Source organism: Tupaia chinensis, unplaced genomic scaffold (genome assembly GCF_000334495.1).
Source record: "Tupaia chinensis unplaced genomic scaffold, TupChi_1.0 Scaffold000263_1, whole genome shotgun sequence".
Classification (NCBI taxonomy): domain Eukaryota; kingdom Metazoa; phylum Chordata; class Mammalia; order Scandentia; family Tupaiidae; genus Tupaia; species Tupaia belangeri.
In genome coordinates, this window is record NW_006159743.1 from 1,038,668 (window position 1) to 1,056,490 (window position 17,823).

At 39.1% G+C, this 17,823-nt stretch overlaps 1 protein-coding gene across 1 annotated transcript in view; it reads left to right on the top strand.

Annotated features, from left to right (window-relative positions):
• Positions 1-9,404, top strand: part of BCL10 (BCL10 immune signaling adaptor) — a 14,679-nt gene extending 5,275 nt beyond the window's left edge. Inside the window, exons 2-3 of the mRNA XM_006149441.3 lie at positions 4,600-4,888; positions 7,784-9,404. Coding sequence (XP_006149503.1) covers positions 4,600-4,888; positions 7,784-8,139 — 645 coding nt within the window. The 3' untranslated portion in view covers positions 8,140-9,404. The remainder of the gene's footprint in view (positions 1-4,599; positions 4,889-7,783) is intronic.
• The last annotated feature ends 8,419 nt before the right edge of the window (positions 9,405-17,823 follow it).

Here is a 17,823-nt window from a genome sequence, read left to right on the forward strand (position 1 = left end):
TGTTAAGAGAGAAGCAATTTCAGCCAAGAATACTGTACCCAGCAAGATTATCTTTCAGGTGGGAAGAAAAGACAACAACATTTTCAGATAAACAAAACCTGAAAGAATTTACCAGCACCAGACCAGATCTCAAAGAAGTTCTCAAGGATGTGCTATATCAGGAAAATTAAATATAGGCACACGAAAATAAGAGTTCAAAAACTAAGAAAGTGGCCAACTTAATCATAGGGACAAGTCTGGAGTTGAATACTATATCCCAGAATTTAATCAGGAAAATTGAACCAGAACAGAAGTACATGAGACTGATAGGTTCATGCACCTACCATTTGAACAGAATCCTAACCTGTTTCCTGGCTTTAAGCAAAGTTCCTTGGCGGTTCTTTGATTTAAGTTAAAACTGGTTTTCTTAGTAGTAATGAGTGAACTCACCATTGAAAGCAGTTAGGTTATGTAGGAAATTGTGTGATCAATGCAATGTAGGTGGGAAGGGAATGGAGGACAATTTTGGACACTGAAGGTGGTGTGAAAGGAGGGTGGGAAGGGACAGAGGGTCAGAAAGAGGGGTGGAAATAATTCTACAAACTAGAATTGGAAAATTTTTTTTTGTAATATGCATGATTGAGTCACTATGCAGTGTGTACTGGATGGGAGATTGCATTTTGAGTGTTGTGATGATGCTTAGGGAAGGAATGTAAATTGAGTTACAAAAAAAGTTTCAGGAAAAAAAATATATCTATTCAATGACTGCAGTAGGATATGTAGCCCCAGCTAGGTGCTACTTTTATAGGATGCGTAAAGTTAGACTTATGCTCATGGAAATGTGTATGTCACCTGTGTTTGCTATGAGGATATTTGGATTGATTAGGGTCTTTGGTGATTCAATAAAATGTGGGGGGAAAACGGTATAGAAAGCAAACATAGATACCAGAGACAGTGTGGGAAGAGAGCGGGAGGTGGCAGAGGGTAAGAGATAGGGAACCAAGGATGGGGGGGAAAAAGCAAAACATACACAAAACAAGAAATAGAAGATCATTTGCTGACAACGTGTTTGTTGATGTGATTGATTGAGACAATATACAGTATACTCTTGGATGGAAAATCTCATTTTGTATGTTGTAATGATGTACAGTGAATGAACACAAATAAATAAATTAAAAAAAAAAAAAAGAGGAAATACTCGACCACTAAATCCAGGATCGAAAAGAAAAAGAAGAGAAGGTTCTTGCGACTGTCACAAAACCAGTTGGTGGAGACAAGAATGATGGTACCCGGGTGGTTAAACTGCACAACATGCCTAGGTGTTATCCTACTGAAGATGTGCCTCAAAAGCTATTGAGCCACGGTAAAAAAAAAACCTTCAGTCAGCATGCAAGAGAGCTGCGAGCTAGCATCACTCCTGGGACCATTCTGATCATTCTCACTGGATGCCACAAAGCAAGAGAGTGGTTTTCCTGAAGCAACTGAGCAGTGGCTTGCTACTTGTAACCAGACTGCTGGTTCTCAGTCGAATTCCACTATGAAGAACACACCAGAAATCTGTCATTGCCACCTCCACGAAAATTGATATTAGCAAAGTAAAAATCCCAAAGCACCTTACCGATGCTTGCTTCAAGAAAAAAACTGTGGAAGCCCAGACACCAGGAAGGTGAGATCTTCAACACAGAGGAGGAGAAATAACGAGATTTCAGAGCAGCGCAAGGTTGATCAGAAAGCTGTGGACTCGCAAATTTTACCAAAAATCAAAGCTGTTCCTCAGCTCCAGGGCTACCTGCTATCTGTGTTTGCCCTTATAAATGGAGTTTATCCTCTCAAATTGGTGTTCTAATTTTTTTGCCAAGAACCTAATTAAATAACTGATCATTAAAAAAAAAAAAAGATGGGAAACTTGGCAATAAGGAGGTTGTTGGTGACTTTAGAGGAGTGGCAGTATAGAATGCAAATGTCTGGGAATGAATTGGGAGATGAAGTGGAAGAAGCAGCTGCTGTATCGAGAGGCCAGATGTACACGGGATACTACAAGGACAAAGAGGGGTGTTTAACCCATTCTGAGCAGGTTAGGCAAAGTTTTCCAAGGGAGATTGTCACTACATGAATCTAAAGGATGAATTGAGGCTTACAATATAAGAACAAAAAAGCAAGACAGAAAAGAGAGATGTAGAGTAAAAGCAGTTTTAGGTGAGTGTGAAGTTGCAGGACAGAGAAGATGACAGATTAAGCTGTAGAGGGAGGCAGGAGCCACGTTATCAAGAACCTTGTCTGTCATAATCAAATATCTATTGAGCATTTACTACGTATTAGAGATTATGCCAAGCCTTCCTCTTGAACGCTTCAAGGTGCACTACATTATCCCATTTAGTCCTACTAGATGTCCAGCAAATTAGGTATTTATCATTATTTTACCAGCAAGGAACCTGAAACTTAAAGTGAGTAAGTAGTTTGCCCCAGGTCTCACAGGAAGTGTGGCAAATTCAAGATTTAAACTGAGGCTGGTCAATTCAGAGCCATGCTCTTAACTTCTTTGCTATTCTGCCATAGTTGAATAACTTTAACCTTTAAGTCAAGGGGCAGAAAACAGTGTTTTGAATTTTTATAAAATTGACATTTCAATATCAGGAGAATTCATAGAACACTTCAAATAGCCATTTTCCGTTGACATAATTTTGGGAAACACCAGCATAGAGGGGGGTAAAAATGGCAAGAGAGGGCCTGGCAGCTAAGGGCATGGGACTCCCAGATGCCAAGTTCCGTTCAAGTCCTAGACCTGGCAGCTTGCTTTTTCACTTTCTCTCTCTCTCTCTCTCTCTCTCTCTCTCTCTCACTCACTCACTCACTCACTATCACTTTGTCCCTCTCTGGTCAAATTTAAATAAATAAATAAATAATTCTTTTTTAAAAAATGAGAATAGGTTGTATTAGGAGTTTATCTTTTAAATCTAGTCTCTGTACATCCTCACAGCTTAATTCATGAGCTCAGCATATCTTATATAACATAATCACAGCAGTTTTCTAATTGGTTTCTTTCAACCATAATTTTGGCTCCCTCCTTTCTTACCCCCCTCTTACCCTACTCCTCTGCAAAGGTCATCTTATTTCATCTTATAAACCTTTGGTGAATCTTCCTTTTGACCACAAGAAATGTATATTCCTCAGCATGTTATAAAAAGCCTTTTATGATCCAAACTTTAATTCTAACCACCCTCTCACATGTACCCCCTGTTCCCACTACCCTAGCCTTCTCAGTATTTTACCCAATACACATCTTCATTTCTCCAGTCCTAGTGTAGCTTCTCTAAATTTCCCTGGTCCAATAAATGAGTTACTTACTCACTCTGCTTCCTTGATACATATATATACACACACACATTCACATATATATATACACACACACATACATACATACATACATATACACATACATACATATACTTTTTTTTTTCTGGGCTGCATCCTATCATTATGTAATTATTGGCTTGTATATGATATGTATCCCCAGACTGGACTGTGAGCCCTTTACACACAGGATTCAAGTCTTGTTCATCTTTGTATACTTAGTGCTCAGCACTTGGCCTATCAGCAATTTAAATGTATGAAATGTTTGCTGTGTGAATAAATAAACGGATGTAGGAATACAGAAACCCTAAACCAAGCGTGCTTTGCTGCCACTAAATCAACTTCTAAGTTTATTTCGTTGCCTTAAATTCATCATTGTAAATGTAATCAAATTAATCAGCACCGTCATCACTACTGTGTAGTGATCTCTTACTAAGTACCTTGTATTTTTCTAAGCACTTTCTGTATATTAATTTATTTACTTCTCATAACAATCAGATGAAGAAATAGGCATAGAGAATTAGGTTGACTTACTGAAAAAACACATACCTAGTAAATAAAGGAACTATAATACAATCCCTGGCATCAAGTTATTAATGCCATTTTTTGAGTCCAGCATGGATTTTCTGCCTAGCCCCTTAGGCGTTGATTTTTTACAGCATTCATTTTTCCTTCATGTTTCTCTTTCCACACACTGTCCCATCTTCCTTTCACCGAGACCAACTCACTGAGTTAGAGCATTGTTTTCCACTAATCCCAAAAGCAGGATACGTATGGTCCTTTCGAGTTTTGTTAATTTTTCATTTTTTAAAAAAGTTTTACTCTTAAGGAGATAGAATAATTAATAAGCATGAAAAAGTTATAAACAGACTTCTCACTAAGTTATCCCCTCTGGTCCTAATTCTGAATTTCTTGCCAAATGGTATCTAAAATGTGTGGTGTTCTTTGCTCTCATCTTTACCTTGAAACATGGCCCGCATGGTCCACCCTTTCTCTAAGGCCTAGGTCCTGTAGATTTGGCTGGTCTCTGCTCATAGCCTGGTCTTGTGTTTTAGGTATGAAAATGAGATGAGAGCAGGACAGAAACTGTGAAGACTGTCTAGTCTGGTACCTTCATCTTTATTAGCATGCATTTTAGAGGGCTTGAGCCTTCTGACTTCAGAATGTTTTCCCGTAGCAGTTAAGATTCCTCACTAATAATCGGTCACCTATGTGATATCCTGAAGGGTTACAAGATAACATTGAAGCATCTTTATCTTATGCTTTTAGGCTTTAGAAAATTTGCGTGTATACCTCTGTGAGAAGATAATAGCTGAGAGACATTTTGATCATCTACGAGCAAAAAAAATACTCAGTAGAGAAGACACTGAAGAAATTTCTTGCCGAACATCAAGTCGAAAAAGGGCTGGAAAATTGTTAGACTACTTACAAGAAAACCCCAAAGGACTAGACACCCTCGTTGAATCAATTCGGCGAGAAAAAACACAGAACTTTCTTATACAGAAGATTACAGATGAAGTGCTGAAACTTAGAAATATAAAACTAGAACATCTGAAAGGTAAGATAATATTAGGTCCCTAAGAGCTCATTTAAATGTACTAGTGTTTGGGCCAGTCCAGTAGCACAGAGGTTAAGGTCTGTGCAGAGGAAGCCAGATTCATGTGGCCAACCACACTTTGAATGCAGGCTCAAGTGGCTTGAAAAATATGCCAGGAACATGCATATGTGCTCAGGATCCTCTCGCCCTCTCTTTCACATGCGCAGTCATGCCCTTTGCAAAAGGAAAAAAAAAAAGTTTTAAAGGTAAAATACAAAACAAAAGAAAAAACAGAAATGATAGGAGCCAGGACAGTGACACAGAAGTAAAACTGCATGCTCTACTCTGCAAAGCTTACCCATGTTGGAAAGTTCTAGATTGCCCACAGTCCAGTGCTGACTGGGGTTAGACTCTACTGGTGCATGCATGTGTCTCTCTCTTTCTCTCTTTCAAGGGAAAAATAAAGTTTAGAAAATATATAATTTTGCTTTTAAAAAGTGTAAGCTTTGTGGCCGGCAGGTGGCATGGTGGTTAAAGGCACCAGATTCCCATGTGGCCAATCACGGTTCAAGTCCCAGACTTGGTGGCTTGCTTTCTCACTTTCTCTCTTCTTTCTCTAATCAAACTGGAAAATAATAATAATAAATAAAAGTTAAATAAAATAATTCTTTTTATAAAAAGTTTAAGCTTTAGAATTATATTTTGTATACATTTTTAAATCTTACATGATGTCATTATATCACAAAAGTAGAATATCACTCAATATTCTGTATTTGTATTCATTTGATAAAACTCATTTATAGAAAACTACCTATAATGAAATCCTAGTATACATAAGGGTTTGTATCTGGAGATAGCAGTTTTAGTAAGTTCTTCTCTGCTAGTTTATTTCCCACTAGTTGATTACAAGATGAAGTAGTTAGCATATGTTTATAGGAATCATGTTGTATACAATATACATGCTAGAATCACACTCAGTCTGGCAGGTTGTGAGAGACATAGAAACTGAGATTGATTAAAAGAATAGCACTTACTTCTCCCATTTTAGCCTTGTGCCAGAGACACACTCACTGTTTGGAATCCTATGTAGATTTGCCTGCACCATTTAAATCCCCACTCTGTCTGTCTCTCTTGAGATACATAAGCTAAGTGTGCGTGTGATATAGCTCTACTCTGGCTGTTCTAGGCCTCAGGAATACAGAAATGAACAATTTAGGGCTCTGCCCCTGAGGAACTCAAGATATGTAAGTCTTTGCTGTGACACATTGGGTGCTTCCCTTCTTGAGCTGTATGTAAGAAAATAGCTTCTAGGGCCAGCAGTGGCATGGTGGTTAAGATGGCTGTACCCCACATGGCTATGGTTCGAGTCCCAGACTCTTTGGCTTGAGAAACACACTGGACACATGTATGTGTGCTCAAAATCCTGGGAGGAGAATGGAGGAAGAGGGATTCAGGTGTGGCATCTTCCTGGGGGGGATAATTTGTCACATTCTTTGTGTCTGTCTGGTGAGCACATGCACCTTACAACAAAACATGCAAAAAAGAAAGGAAGGAAGAAAATAATTTCTGTAGTGTGGAACAGAAATGCTAAATGCATTGTGAAATTGAAAAACTGTAGTGGAAAATGTGACATATAACTGTACTCGAGACTTTATAAGGTTTACCTAAAGTTTGTCAACTCAGGTTTCTGTGCCTCAAGACACTAAGGCTGAATATTTGCTAAAATAAGCCTAACCAAAGCATAAAGTGTGTTTGTGTTTATTCTTTCAATTTTGAGGCTAATTGTTGGCTGTACTCTTGGGATAGGACAACATTCTTCAATGAGAAAAACTACTGTCATTTAAGTAAACTATGAGATTGAGACACAAAACATTACTGAAGTTCTCACTTTCCCACAAAGTGGTCCTGGAATGTTGACTTGACTTAACTGTTCCATGTCTCTGCTGTCTCATCACTACTAGAGACCATCCCAGATGACCTCTAAAATCCCTTTTATTTCTATCACACTTTGATTCCAGAATCAGTCATTGGTGTTGGTGAACTCACAGAACTTTGGCATATGCACCATTCAGATTTTTTTGTCAGCTAATATTTTTTCTGCCAGAATGCTAAAGAATATTTATACATTTTAAAAGCGATTTCTTATTTTACGAAAAATTTTAGGGGCTGTTTTCCCCCTTCAGTCCTTCAATGGTTAAGTATATAAGTATGTATTAAATATGGGTTATATGACCAGCTTCCTGGGTGTAATACGTTGTTCAAGAGAAGCTAGATCCCTCGTGGCAACCACAGTTCAGATCCCCAGCCTGGTCAGCCTGAAACAAGTTGGGCACATACTGAATGCCCAAGATCTGACAGGGATTATGGCATGACTAGACCCTGTGGTCTCCCCCAACACTCCATTGCATATGCACATGCTCACTCTCACTTGTGGGCACACATGTTCTATCATGAATAAAGAAAAAAAGTGAATTATAGCATGTATCTAGCTTCCTTGAGATGTTTTCTTACCTAGAAAGTATACAATAATAGTATATTTTACAGGTTTTTTAAAATAATTTCTTTTTTTATTTAATTTTATTTATTCATTCATTCATTCTTAATTTGAGCAGAGAAAGACACACACACACACACAGGGAAACTGAGAAAGCAAGCCACCAGGTATGGGACTCGAACTGTGGTTGGCCATGTGGGAGTGTCCAGCACCTTAGCTACCACGCCACCTGCTGGTCCCAATTTTACAGTTTTTAAGAAAGCAAGTAAGATATAAAATGGACTATGTATGACAGAACATATAAATTGGGATTTAAATTTCGGTTGTATGTTAACTAGCTTATCTTTAAAAAATTGAAAGTTGGATGTAGACTCGATTTGGTTAGTTACTTTTCCATTCACATCTTAATAATTTTATTGTAGGACTGAAATGTAGCAGCTGTGAGCCTTTTCCAGATGGAGCCACAACCAACCTCTCTAGATCAAATTCAGATGAGAGCAGTTTTTCTGAAAAACTAAGAGCATCCACTGTCATGTATCATCCAGAAGGAGAGTCCAGCACAGCCCCCTTTTTTTCAACTGAGTCTTCTCTGAATTTGCCTGTTCTAGAAGTAGGCAGAACTGAAAACACCATCTTCTCTTCAACTACGCTTCCTAGACCTGGGGACCCTGGGGCTCCTCCTTTGCCACCAGAGTTGCAGTTAGAAGAAGAAGGAACTTGTGGAAACTCTAGTGAAATGTTTCTTCCCTTAAGATCACGTGCTGTTTCACGGCAATGACATTTAATTTTTTTAATAATGACAAAAGATGTCATTATTGAATCTTTTTATAAAACTGCTGTAGTGATTTATTTGCATTTGATGCATGTCTTTTAAAATGCGATGTAAGCATAGTTTGTAAATAGGATTTTGTAGGATAAAAAGCATATTTTCAGGATAGCTAAATGTGTATCATGTTGATCACATTATTTTCACTTTTTAAAGGAGATTTAGTACTTTTTCAAATTCTGTATGTTCTAAGACTAATTTTAAGGGAATATTTCTCTTTCTGAGACCAGATCCTTAGGCTGAGAATAATTTTTCTTGGCACTTGTGTTAGAATTTTTCAAAGTCTGGTAGTCCTTTCTAAACAGCAGTAAATGTTCAGCATTAAGCGTTTCTTATTTGGTAATAAAGCCGATCACTGATAGAAAAATTGCCAATGTAATGGAATCTTTTTCCCACTCAGTTGGTCTTACAGGAGCTCCTGGTGTTGGAGGCACACGTGATGAAATCTGAGCCACCTAAGATTTCAACTTGCCAAAATTTGTTTCTTAACAACCTTACTAATTAGTACTACTTCGATTTTTGCTTTCTTTGCTTTCTCATTTTGATTCTTAAAGAATAATATCTTGACATTAACCAGAGTTGTTACATGTAATTTGATGAGATTTTTAAGAGATACTTTCTCTGTCCTTTTCATCTCTCTTAATGAAGACCACTGTACAGTTGAAATAACTAAAACAGATTGCTGTTGGTATATGTATTTTGTTTTTAATACTAATTTGAAACACTGGGCCATTAACCATATTTTATTGTATAACAAAATTTTATGCATTTAAAATGTTATGATGTTTTCATTTAAATTATAATTCTGCTGTTTCCTGATAGCCATCTTCTATATTTTTCTATTAATTGCAAAAAAGCAGAAATGGAAATTTATTATTAACAATAAAAGTTTTTATAAGTTAGTGCTGTGTTTTAGAGTTTCAAAATTTTCAGTATGAAATATCTAAAACATTTTGAGATTTTTAAGCCTATAAAATCATTTTTTCCCATTAAACACCAAAAACTTGTCATTACCAAAGATGTCTAAATTAGGATGACAGAATGACCTGATGGGATGCAGTTTATTACTAGGTTGGGTAATGCAGCAGTTACTTTTTAGGGATATCATACGTATAAAACAAAGCCTTTGAACTTATTGCTTGTTACTTTTTTCAAAATAAATACTTTGGGGCCAGCAAAAGGTATAGTGGTTAAGGTGCTAGACTCCCACATGGATATCTACAGTTCAAGTCTCAGATCTAGAGGCTTGAAAATCATGCCGGGCACGTGTGTGTGCACCTGAAATCCTAGGAGGAGAATGAAGGAGGAGAGATTGCGATGTGGCCATCCCCGCTGGGGGGGTGATCTCTCACTTTCCCTCTCATCGTCTCTCTCTGTCTCTCTCCAGGAAGCAAATGTGCCCTATGGCAAAAACCTTAAAAAAATCATTTTAATTAAAATTAATACCCTTTTTTGGGGGTAGCAATTATAGATATATAGAAAACCTGAGAAAAACCTACAATTTCCAAATACTTGCTTATCCCCTGGTTTCCCATGCTAACACCTTGCTTTTGTATGACACATTTACTAAAATTGATGAACCAATCTTGATACATTGTTATTAACCAAAACCCCTAATTTACACTAGGGTACAGTTCTGTGGGTTTTGACAACTGCATAATGCCATCACAATATCATAGAGAATGGTTTCACTGCCTTAAAAATTCCTTGTGCTCTGCCCATCCTTTCATTGTCTATAATTTAATCTTTTTGTTTGAGTTTAAAAAATCACATTTGGGATTTTTTTGTTTGTTTTGATAAAGTTTTTGGTTTTAAGTCTAATTAGTTGATTTTTTCTATAGCTGGTGATTTTGTCTTCTGTTTAAGGTATTTTTGCCATCCCAACATCATGATATCTTTGTTTTCTTCTGAAAGTTTACTTGTTTAATTTTTGTACATGGTATATAAGTCAAGTCTTTTACTTAGTTAAGCAAAGTAATAGGAGCAGAAAGTTTCAGGCTCCAGCCTCATCTTATATCAGTGAATAAATATGTACACTAGATTTGAGGAAATCTAAAAAAAAAAAGGCAAGCCAATATTACATTTAACAATGTAATAGTACAATTACAATTATACAGTTGTTAAATGTAGTCTTATGGGGGGGTTCCAAAGGGAGAGCTGAATTTAAGCACCTATGATATACATAGGTAACTTGAGTGCTGCTCTTAAGTCTCTCTCTCAATTTGCCTTACTATTGATCAGAAATTGTCTTTTAAAAAAGTGATTGATTTATTTCTTCAAGAGAAAAATAGACAAGCACCTTTAACAGGGTGCCCTGCCACCTTCGACAGTCCACCTCCCAGCCTCAGCCGTCCCAGGTCACAGGCATGTGTCCAACATGCACAGAAAGGTCTTGGAACACCAGCCAGAGTCATGCCCCAGTGGACCCAGCATTGGAGAGTACTGTGCTAGTGCTGCCCATTTTAGAATTAACTGAGAACATTTTAAAGCTCCCAGTCTCCAGGGCCAGACCCATCCATCGCTTAGCGGTTAAGAGAGCTGAATCCAATATGGCCAACTGCAGTTCAAATCCTTCCCCAGGGGCTTCAAAGACACATCAAGCACATGTGCATGCATATCCACAATCCTGACTGGAAGGAAGAATGGAAAAGGCATTGCCGTGTGATCATGCCCTTTTGGAGGATGCTTTCTCTCTCCCTTTGGTGAAAAAGCACATGCCCTCTAGCAATTTAAAACAAAACCAAAAATAATCCCAGCTCCCGGCTGTATGTATCCCCAACCAACTAAATTGGGATGTTTGAGTGTTGAAGCTAGACATCAGATTTCCAGATGATTCGAATGTACAACAAAGGGGAACCACAGTCTTCCTGGATGCCAAGCACTGCGTTTGATGTTTCCATATGTGTGACCTTAACGTTAATCCCTATAATAACCCAGTAAGTTAGATTTTTCTGTTACTTTTTCTTTTTTAATGGGTGAGAAATAAACTCAAGATAAAGGATTTAAAATCACAGCTCTTTAGGATTAAAATACAGGGCTGTTTAACTCTTAAGACTAATATCCTTTCTACAGCTTCCTGTTTCCTCATTAGTTTTTCTTAGGATGGTATGTATTCTTTCACTCATTAGCTTAAGAACTACTTATTGAGTACCTATTCTGTTTACAGTGATAAACAGAACGAAGTCTGTTCTCATAAAACTCACATTCTTGTTGGGGGATAATGAAAATAAGCAAGGAAAACCAAGACACTGTAATTCTAGTCATTATGGTGATAACATAGGGCATGAACTAAAATTAACTTAGGAAAATAATTTATAGCAACAAGGAAGGCCTTTCAGAGCATTTGACTTTTGAACTGAGACTTAAATCATAAGGAAGCCATACAAGGTTTTAGGGGTTAAGAGTTCCAGGCAGAGTAACAGCACACAAGCCTTGAGACAGAAATGAGTGAAAGGAACGCCCAGGCCTGTGTGGCTGGAACATAAAGGTTGGGGTGACTGGGAAGTTCGGTGCCTGGATTCAGATGAAATTTCACAGATGGGCTGGAGTAGTCAAGAGTGGACCAGCATCAGAGCCTGAAGTAGTAGGTAAGAACAGGGTGAGTGCCAGCAGGGCAGTCCAAAGTAGCATGTCAGGTCTGAAGCAGGGTAGGTAGGACATCCACATGGGAAAAGGGCCAGCAATGATCACAAAAGATTGGCTGAATACATGGGGATTGATCAAATCAGTAAACATACTTAGGATAATGGGAACCAGATTTCTCAATGTTGGAGAAGAGAGTTAGGAATAAAGAAAGATAACTAAAAGGAACCCTGTAGTATTAGATTAAAATCGAAGGTATCAGTATGAACTCAAGGTCAATAAGTATGATAGGTACATAAATAAATGAATTTGTCCATTGAAAGAACCCAGAAACATCAGCCCCTCACTGATAATGAGCATACTTAGCACGCAGATATTGGCTTCTAAATGTCATTCTGCATGAAGAGTAATCAGAGTTCCTTGGTGAAATGGCTAATTCCAGGGCAACATAAAAGACAAGTTTAGAACATCTTGCTCCAGAAAGCAAGTGCTCAAAAAATGGTGGAGACATGTCCAAAGGATACAGAAGCCAGCTTGCAGGGGCTCTCACTGGCCAAACCAGTGATAATTTTGACATCACAATAATAGGGCCCAGCAGATGGTATAATGGCTACATTGCTGGACTCCCATCTAGTCGACCACAGTTCGAGTCCTGAACCCAGTGGCTTAAATTCACACTGGGTGCATGTGCGTGCATGTCCAAGATCCCAAGAGGAGAATGGAGGAGAAGGGATTGTGGCGTAGCCATCCCACCCGGGGGAGTGATTTTTCGCTTTCTACTTCTCTGTCTCTCTGTCTTTCCGGTGAACATATGTGCCCTATAGCAAAACAAACAAACAAACAAACAAAAAACACCTCTCATAATAACAACAATAATAATAATGGATTATGTAACTCAAATAAAATAGGAAACCATGAATCAATGTTAACAAATAAATAACACTGTTACAATTTAACAGACAAATAGGATATTTACATAGTCTCAAAATACCTCCCAACAGGACACATTAATTTAAAATGGAGAATAAAGTAACTTCCTATGGAGAGACCTGACAGCCTGTGCTTGTAGAGGAGCATGTCCTTGTTTCAGGAAATACGAACATGGGAAATAACTTAAAAGTTTAGGTTACAGAATATCATGTCAGCAACTTACTTTCACATGGTTTAGATAAGATTTTTTGTTCTTGCAATTTATACCTACAATTTTTAACAAGTGCAAGGTTTTCTTTTAATAATTATTTTATTTATTTATTAATTTTTTGAGAGATATTTTTTGCTATAGGGCGGGTGCGCTGCTGCAGAGACAGAGAAACAGAAAGCGAGAAACCACCCCCCTGGGGGATGGCCGCCTTACAATCCATACTCTTGGGATTTGGGGCACGTACACCCATGCACCCAGCATGAGTTTCAAACCACCAGGTCTGGACTTAAGCCACAGTCAACTACATGGGAGTCCAGCAACATAACCATTACACCATCTGCTGGTCCCTGTTTCATTTTATTTATTATTTTCTAATTTGACCAGAAAGAGACAGAGAGAGGGAAAATGAGAAAGCAAGCAACAGATTGGGGACTTGAACTGTGGTTGGCCTTGTGGAAGTCCAGCACCTTCACCACCACACCACCTGCTGACCCCTATGGGTGTTTTAATCTTTTAAATGTTAATATTAAATTTTAATATTTTAAAGGTTGTGAATGTTAAAAACAGTTAATTCAGAAAAGTATTGTAAGTGTCTAGGGAAAAGATGAGGGTAATAAAGTTAGAACTAGTAAAAGTGTTTGAATTGGTAATCCACTTTTTTATATTTTTAAGAGGTATTTTTTGTTATAGAGTTTGTGTGCTTGCTGGAAAGACAGACAGAAAGTAAAAAATCTCGCCCCTCCCCCCGAGGGGAGATGGCTACATGGCAATCCCTTCTCCTCTATTCTCTTCTCGGGATTTTAGTAACTCGTATACACGTGCCCAGCGTGACTTTTAAGCCGCTGGGTCTAGGACTCAAACCGCATTTGACTACGTAATCATTACGCCATCTGCTGGTCCCTGTAATTTATTTTAAATTTGGTATGATAGAGCTCGTTGTTCTTTTAGCACCTAGATTAATAATGGTGCAATTTAAAGAGGTGAGGAAGACGAGGGAGGTGTGGAGTACAGAGTGTGGGTGGACATATTTTTCAGTTAGCTATTGCTGCATGACATACGACTATGAATATCAAACTGGGCTGAACTTAAGTTTTATGGTTCTTCTGATAATCTACCCTGAGGTCATTCTCCAAATCTCCTAATGGCTAAATGGGTTTGATAATTCCAGGTAACTTCACTCACAAGTCTAAGACTTCAACTTAGATGCTGCACTAGCTCAGAGCTGGCTGAGGTTCTCCTAGCTTTATATATCTCTACTAGGGTAGCTAGACCTCTTTCCATCAACTTAGAATTCTCAAGAGAGCAAAAGCAGAAGCATTCTGTTCTTCAGAGGAAGTCATAAGGGCAACTCAAAGTCAAACAGAATCCACCCCACGATGGAAGGATTGGCACACATGCACAGGGACGAGAGAAGTTGTTAGAGGCCATGTTTATGAACAATCTATCACAAACATGCAAAATTTGAGGGGCTTGCATGATATTAAAGTAGTAATTGGAAACAAAAGTGTGGTGTTCAGAGACATCTGGACTGGTTATATAAATGTGGTATTTATTAGCATGAAATGGTATTTAAAATGATGGTGGTGTGGGGGTCAGCTCCATGGCCCTGTGGTCATGCACTGCTGAAGAGAAGCTAAATTTCATATGGCTACTGCTGTTTGAATTTAGGGTCCATTCAGCTGGAAACATGCTGGGCTGGGACCCAAGACATGGCAGGCCGGAGAACTGGAGGAAGGAGATTACTATATGATTAGACATTGTAGAGGGCGTTCATCTCTCTCACTCACGTGTACATGCATGTACTCCATCATAAATAAAGACAAAAATTATTGTATTTATTTATTTATTTATTTTATTTATTTTTTGGAGAGGTTTTTGCTAGAGGGTGTGTGCTCTCGCCAGATAAACAGAGAGAGACAGAGAGACAGAAAGCAAGAAATCACCCCCCGGGGGATGGCCACACTGCAATCCCTTCTCTATTCTCTTCTTGAGATCTTGGGCACACACACATACACCCAGCATGAATTTAAGCCACCAGGTCCAGGACTTGAACTGCGATCGACTACATGGGAGTCCATAGACAGAGCCATTACACTAACTGTTGGTGGTCTCAAAGACAAAAAATTGTTAAAGAAAAAGAAAAATCATGGAACTTGATGATTTCAACTTGAAATGGAGCATAGACAGAAAAAATGGCAGGGCCAGGACAGAACCTGAGGTGCTCCAATATCTAGAAGTAAGACAAAGAAGCAAACAGTAAAGAAAACTGAAAAGGGCCCCTTGAGATAGGAAGATAAAGTATAAGGTCCAGTGAAAGACTAAAGAAAACAGTGTTTCAAGGAGGAAGCCTATTCTGTTGAGTGGTCATGTAGGAAGTGTCATACAGAGGCAGCTGGTAGCTCTGAGAACAAGAACTCACATTGCTCAAACCTGGATTACTCAGAGGCACTTCAGAGTGAGTCAGTTTTAAAAGCCACAAGGTAAATGTGGTTATCTTCTTACAGTGTCAGCTTTGCTCGATAATCTTGAAAAATCTTGAATATTTTTTTATTCATTAAACTGAAAGAGCTTGGGGTCGGCAAGTGGTGGTTAAGGCACTAAACTGCCATATGAATTACCACAGTACGAGTCTCAGACCTGGTGGCTTGCTTTCTCACTTTTGCTAGTCAAACTGAAAAATTATGATAATAAATAAAATAAAAGTAATAATTCCTTATTAAAAATGAAAGTGTTATATAGAGAGATCTTCAAAAAATTCATAGAAAATGTGTATTACAAAAACAACTATGCATGGATTTCAAAACTTTCTTACACCAAAAATATTTCATGATTTAATTTTATTTTTTCTGCAAACTTTCTGAAGTACCCTTGCCTTAGGGACAACTATGCAAAATCTGCATAATTTTCAAGACATTAATATTATATTTTTAGGGACCAGCAGTGACTTAGGAAGGCAGAGTCAGCGGATTGCTAGCTCAAGGCTGACCTGGGCACCATAATGAAACTCTATTGAAAGATAAAAAACCAGACATGGTGGTATGCACCTGCAGTCCCACCTGGGAGGCTAAGGCAAGAGAACTGCAACAAGGATAAACGCTGATTTTTAAAAATAAATAAATAAATAGAATGTTAAAATTTATGCACATGGGACTTGTGGTCACACTGTATCAACTCAGTCTCTGGAGGGGCTGGAGGCTAAGGTCAGCCACATGGGCAGTAAACAATGTCTGTATGGCCCAGCCTCAATAAAAAGGCATGGGTGAGCATCTCTGGTAAATATACCAGGTATATTGTCACGTATCTTTGCCAGGAGAAGCTAGTGCTGTCCACTACTCCATCAGGAGAGGACAACTGGAAGGTTTCAATGTGGAGCTCTCCTAGACTCTGTGCCATGCGCAGTTCCCTTGGTTGACCTTTTTCTGTACTCTTTTGCTATAATGAACTTAGCCATAAATGCGTTAGCTATAGCTATGATTATAACAACTTTTAGCAAGTTCTGAGTCCTTCTAGTAAATCATCAAGACTGAAGGCATTTTAAGGGACCTTGAATTGGTGTCAGAAGTGAGGATGGTTTGGGGGGCTCCTAAACTTTGCAGGTTGGGACCATCATTTTCCTTTGTCAACATAGGTATTTAGATGGAAAACCTTGAGAAACACTGATCTAGACTCACACTGTCAGAAATGATAACCACCAATATTTATTGATCATCTACTCTGTGATAGGCACTGAGCTAGGTACGAGGGATATAGCAATGAACAGAGCATAGTCTAGCTCCTCACTTCACAGAGCTCATAGACATTACCCTACAGAACTTGGGAAAGAGGAGCAAACGAGAGACCTATTCCAGGTAGGCCCTGGAGCCTACCTCCAGTACCTCCAGGGAGGAATCGCAAGTTATAATGAGTGAGGATCATCTGAATGAGCAGTAATTCGGAAGCAGGGTCTAAATATTTATACTGATACCAACTTCAGTGGGTATGAGTCCCTCTAAGGACTCAAAGATTTCTAGTTTCCCTGGTGACTTGGCCCATGGTATGTTATTTACTAAGAGAACACAAATTTAAAGAGAAGTTATATGAAAAGGCAAATTACTGCTCCAATAAATAGGTGTTTGAGGCCCTAGCAGGATTCCATATGGGAAGTTTCAGAGCCAGGTGGAGGTGAGGTCTACAGTTTGGGAGAAAAAACTGTGGTTGGAAACTGAGATTTGGGAGTTGTAAGCATAAGGCAGTTAATACCATACAAAGGGATGGGCTGACTTGCAGCTTTGTAACATTCTCTAGGGAATGTCAGTATTACTAAAAGATAGTATACTATGTCAGGAAACACCACAGTTGAAGGTTTATATAGGGCAAAGCAAGCACCAGAGAGGCTGACGATGAGAAGCCAGTTTGGAGCATGCCCAGAGAGGACATCCAAAAGGAGTATCATCAAAGACAGGCTGTTCAGAGTGCACGTGACTGAGGTCAAGCAGGAAAGGGTTACGATTTTGACCTGGAGAGGCTGCCCCCCTTCCACCCCGTTGTCTATGGCAATGCAGAGAAGCACACTGAGAGGAACTGGTACCCTGAAGAAAAGACATGGGGGATCGGAAAGAATTCCTCGTCTCTGGGAAAGAGCTAAAGTGGAGCGACAGTAAAAAGACAAAATTCTTAGCCCTTCCGTGTCTTAATAATGTTTACTCAATATGAAGGGCTGGCCAGGTCCACGGGCTCAGGACCTCATCTCTTTGCAAGAAAGACTCGCTGACCGGTCTCCAGCCGCAGTCCCAGTCCGGCAGCAGGAGCGCGGAGCAGCCGCCAGGGGGCGGTGACTGCAAGCCTGCTGGCCAGGCGCGAGGCGGGGCCACCGGGGGGCGGGGCCTGGGGCAGTTTCCGGCTTCCGGTAGCGTCCCTAGTCGTCGCGCGCCGGC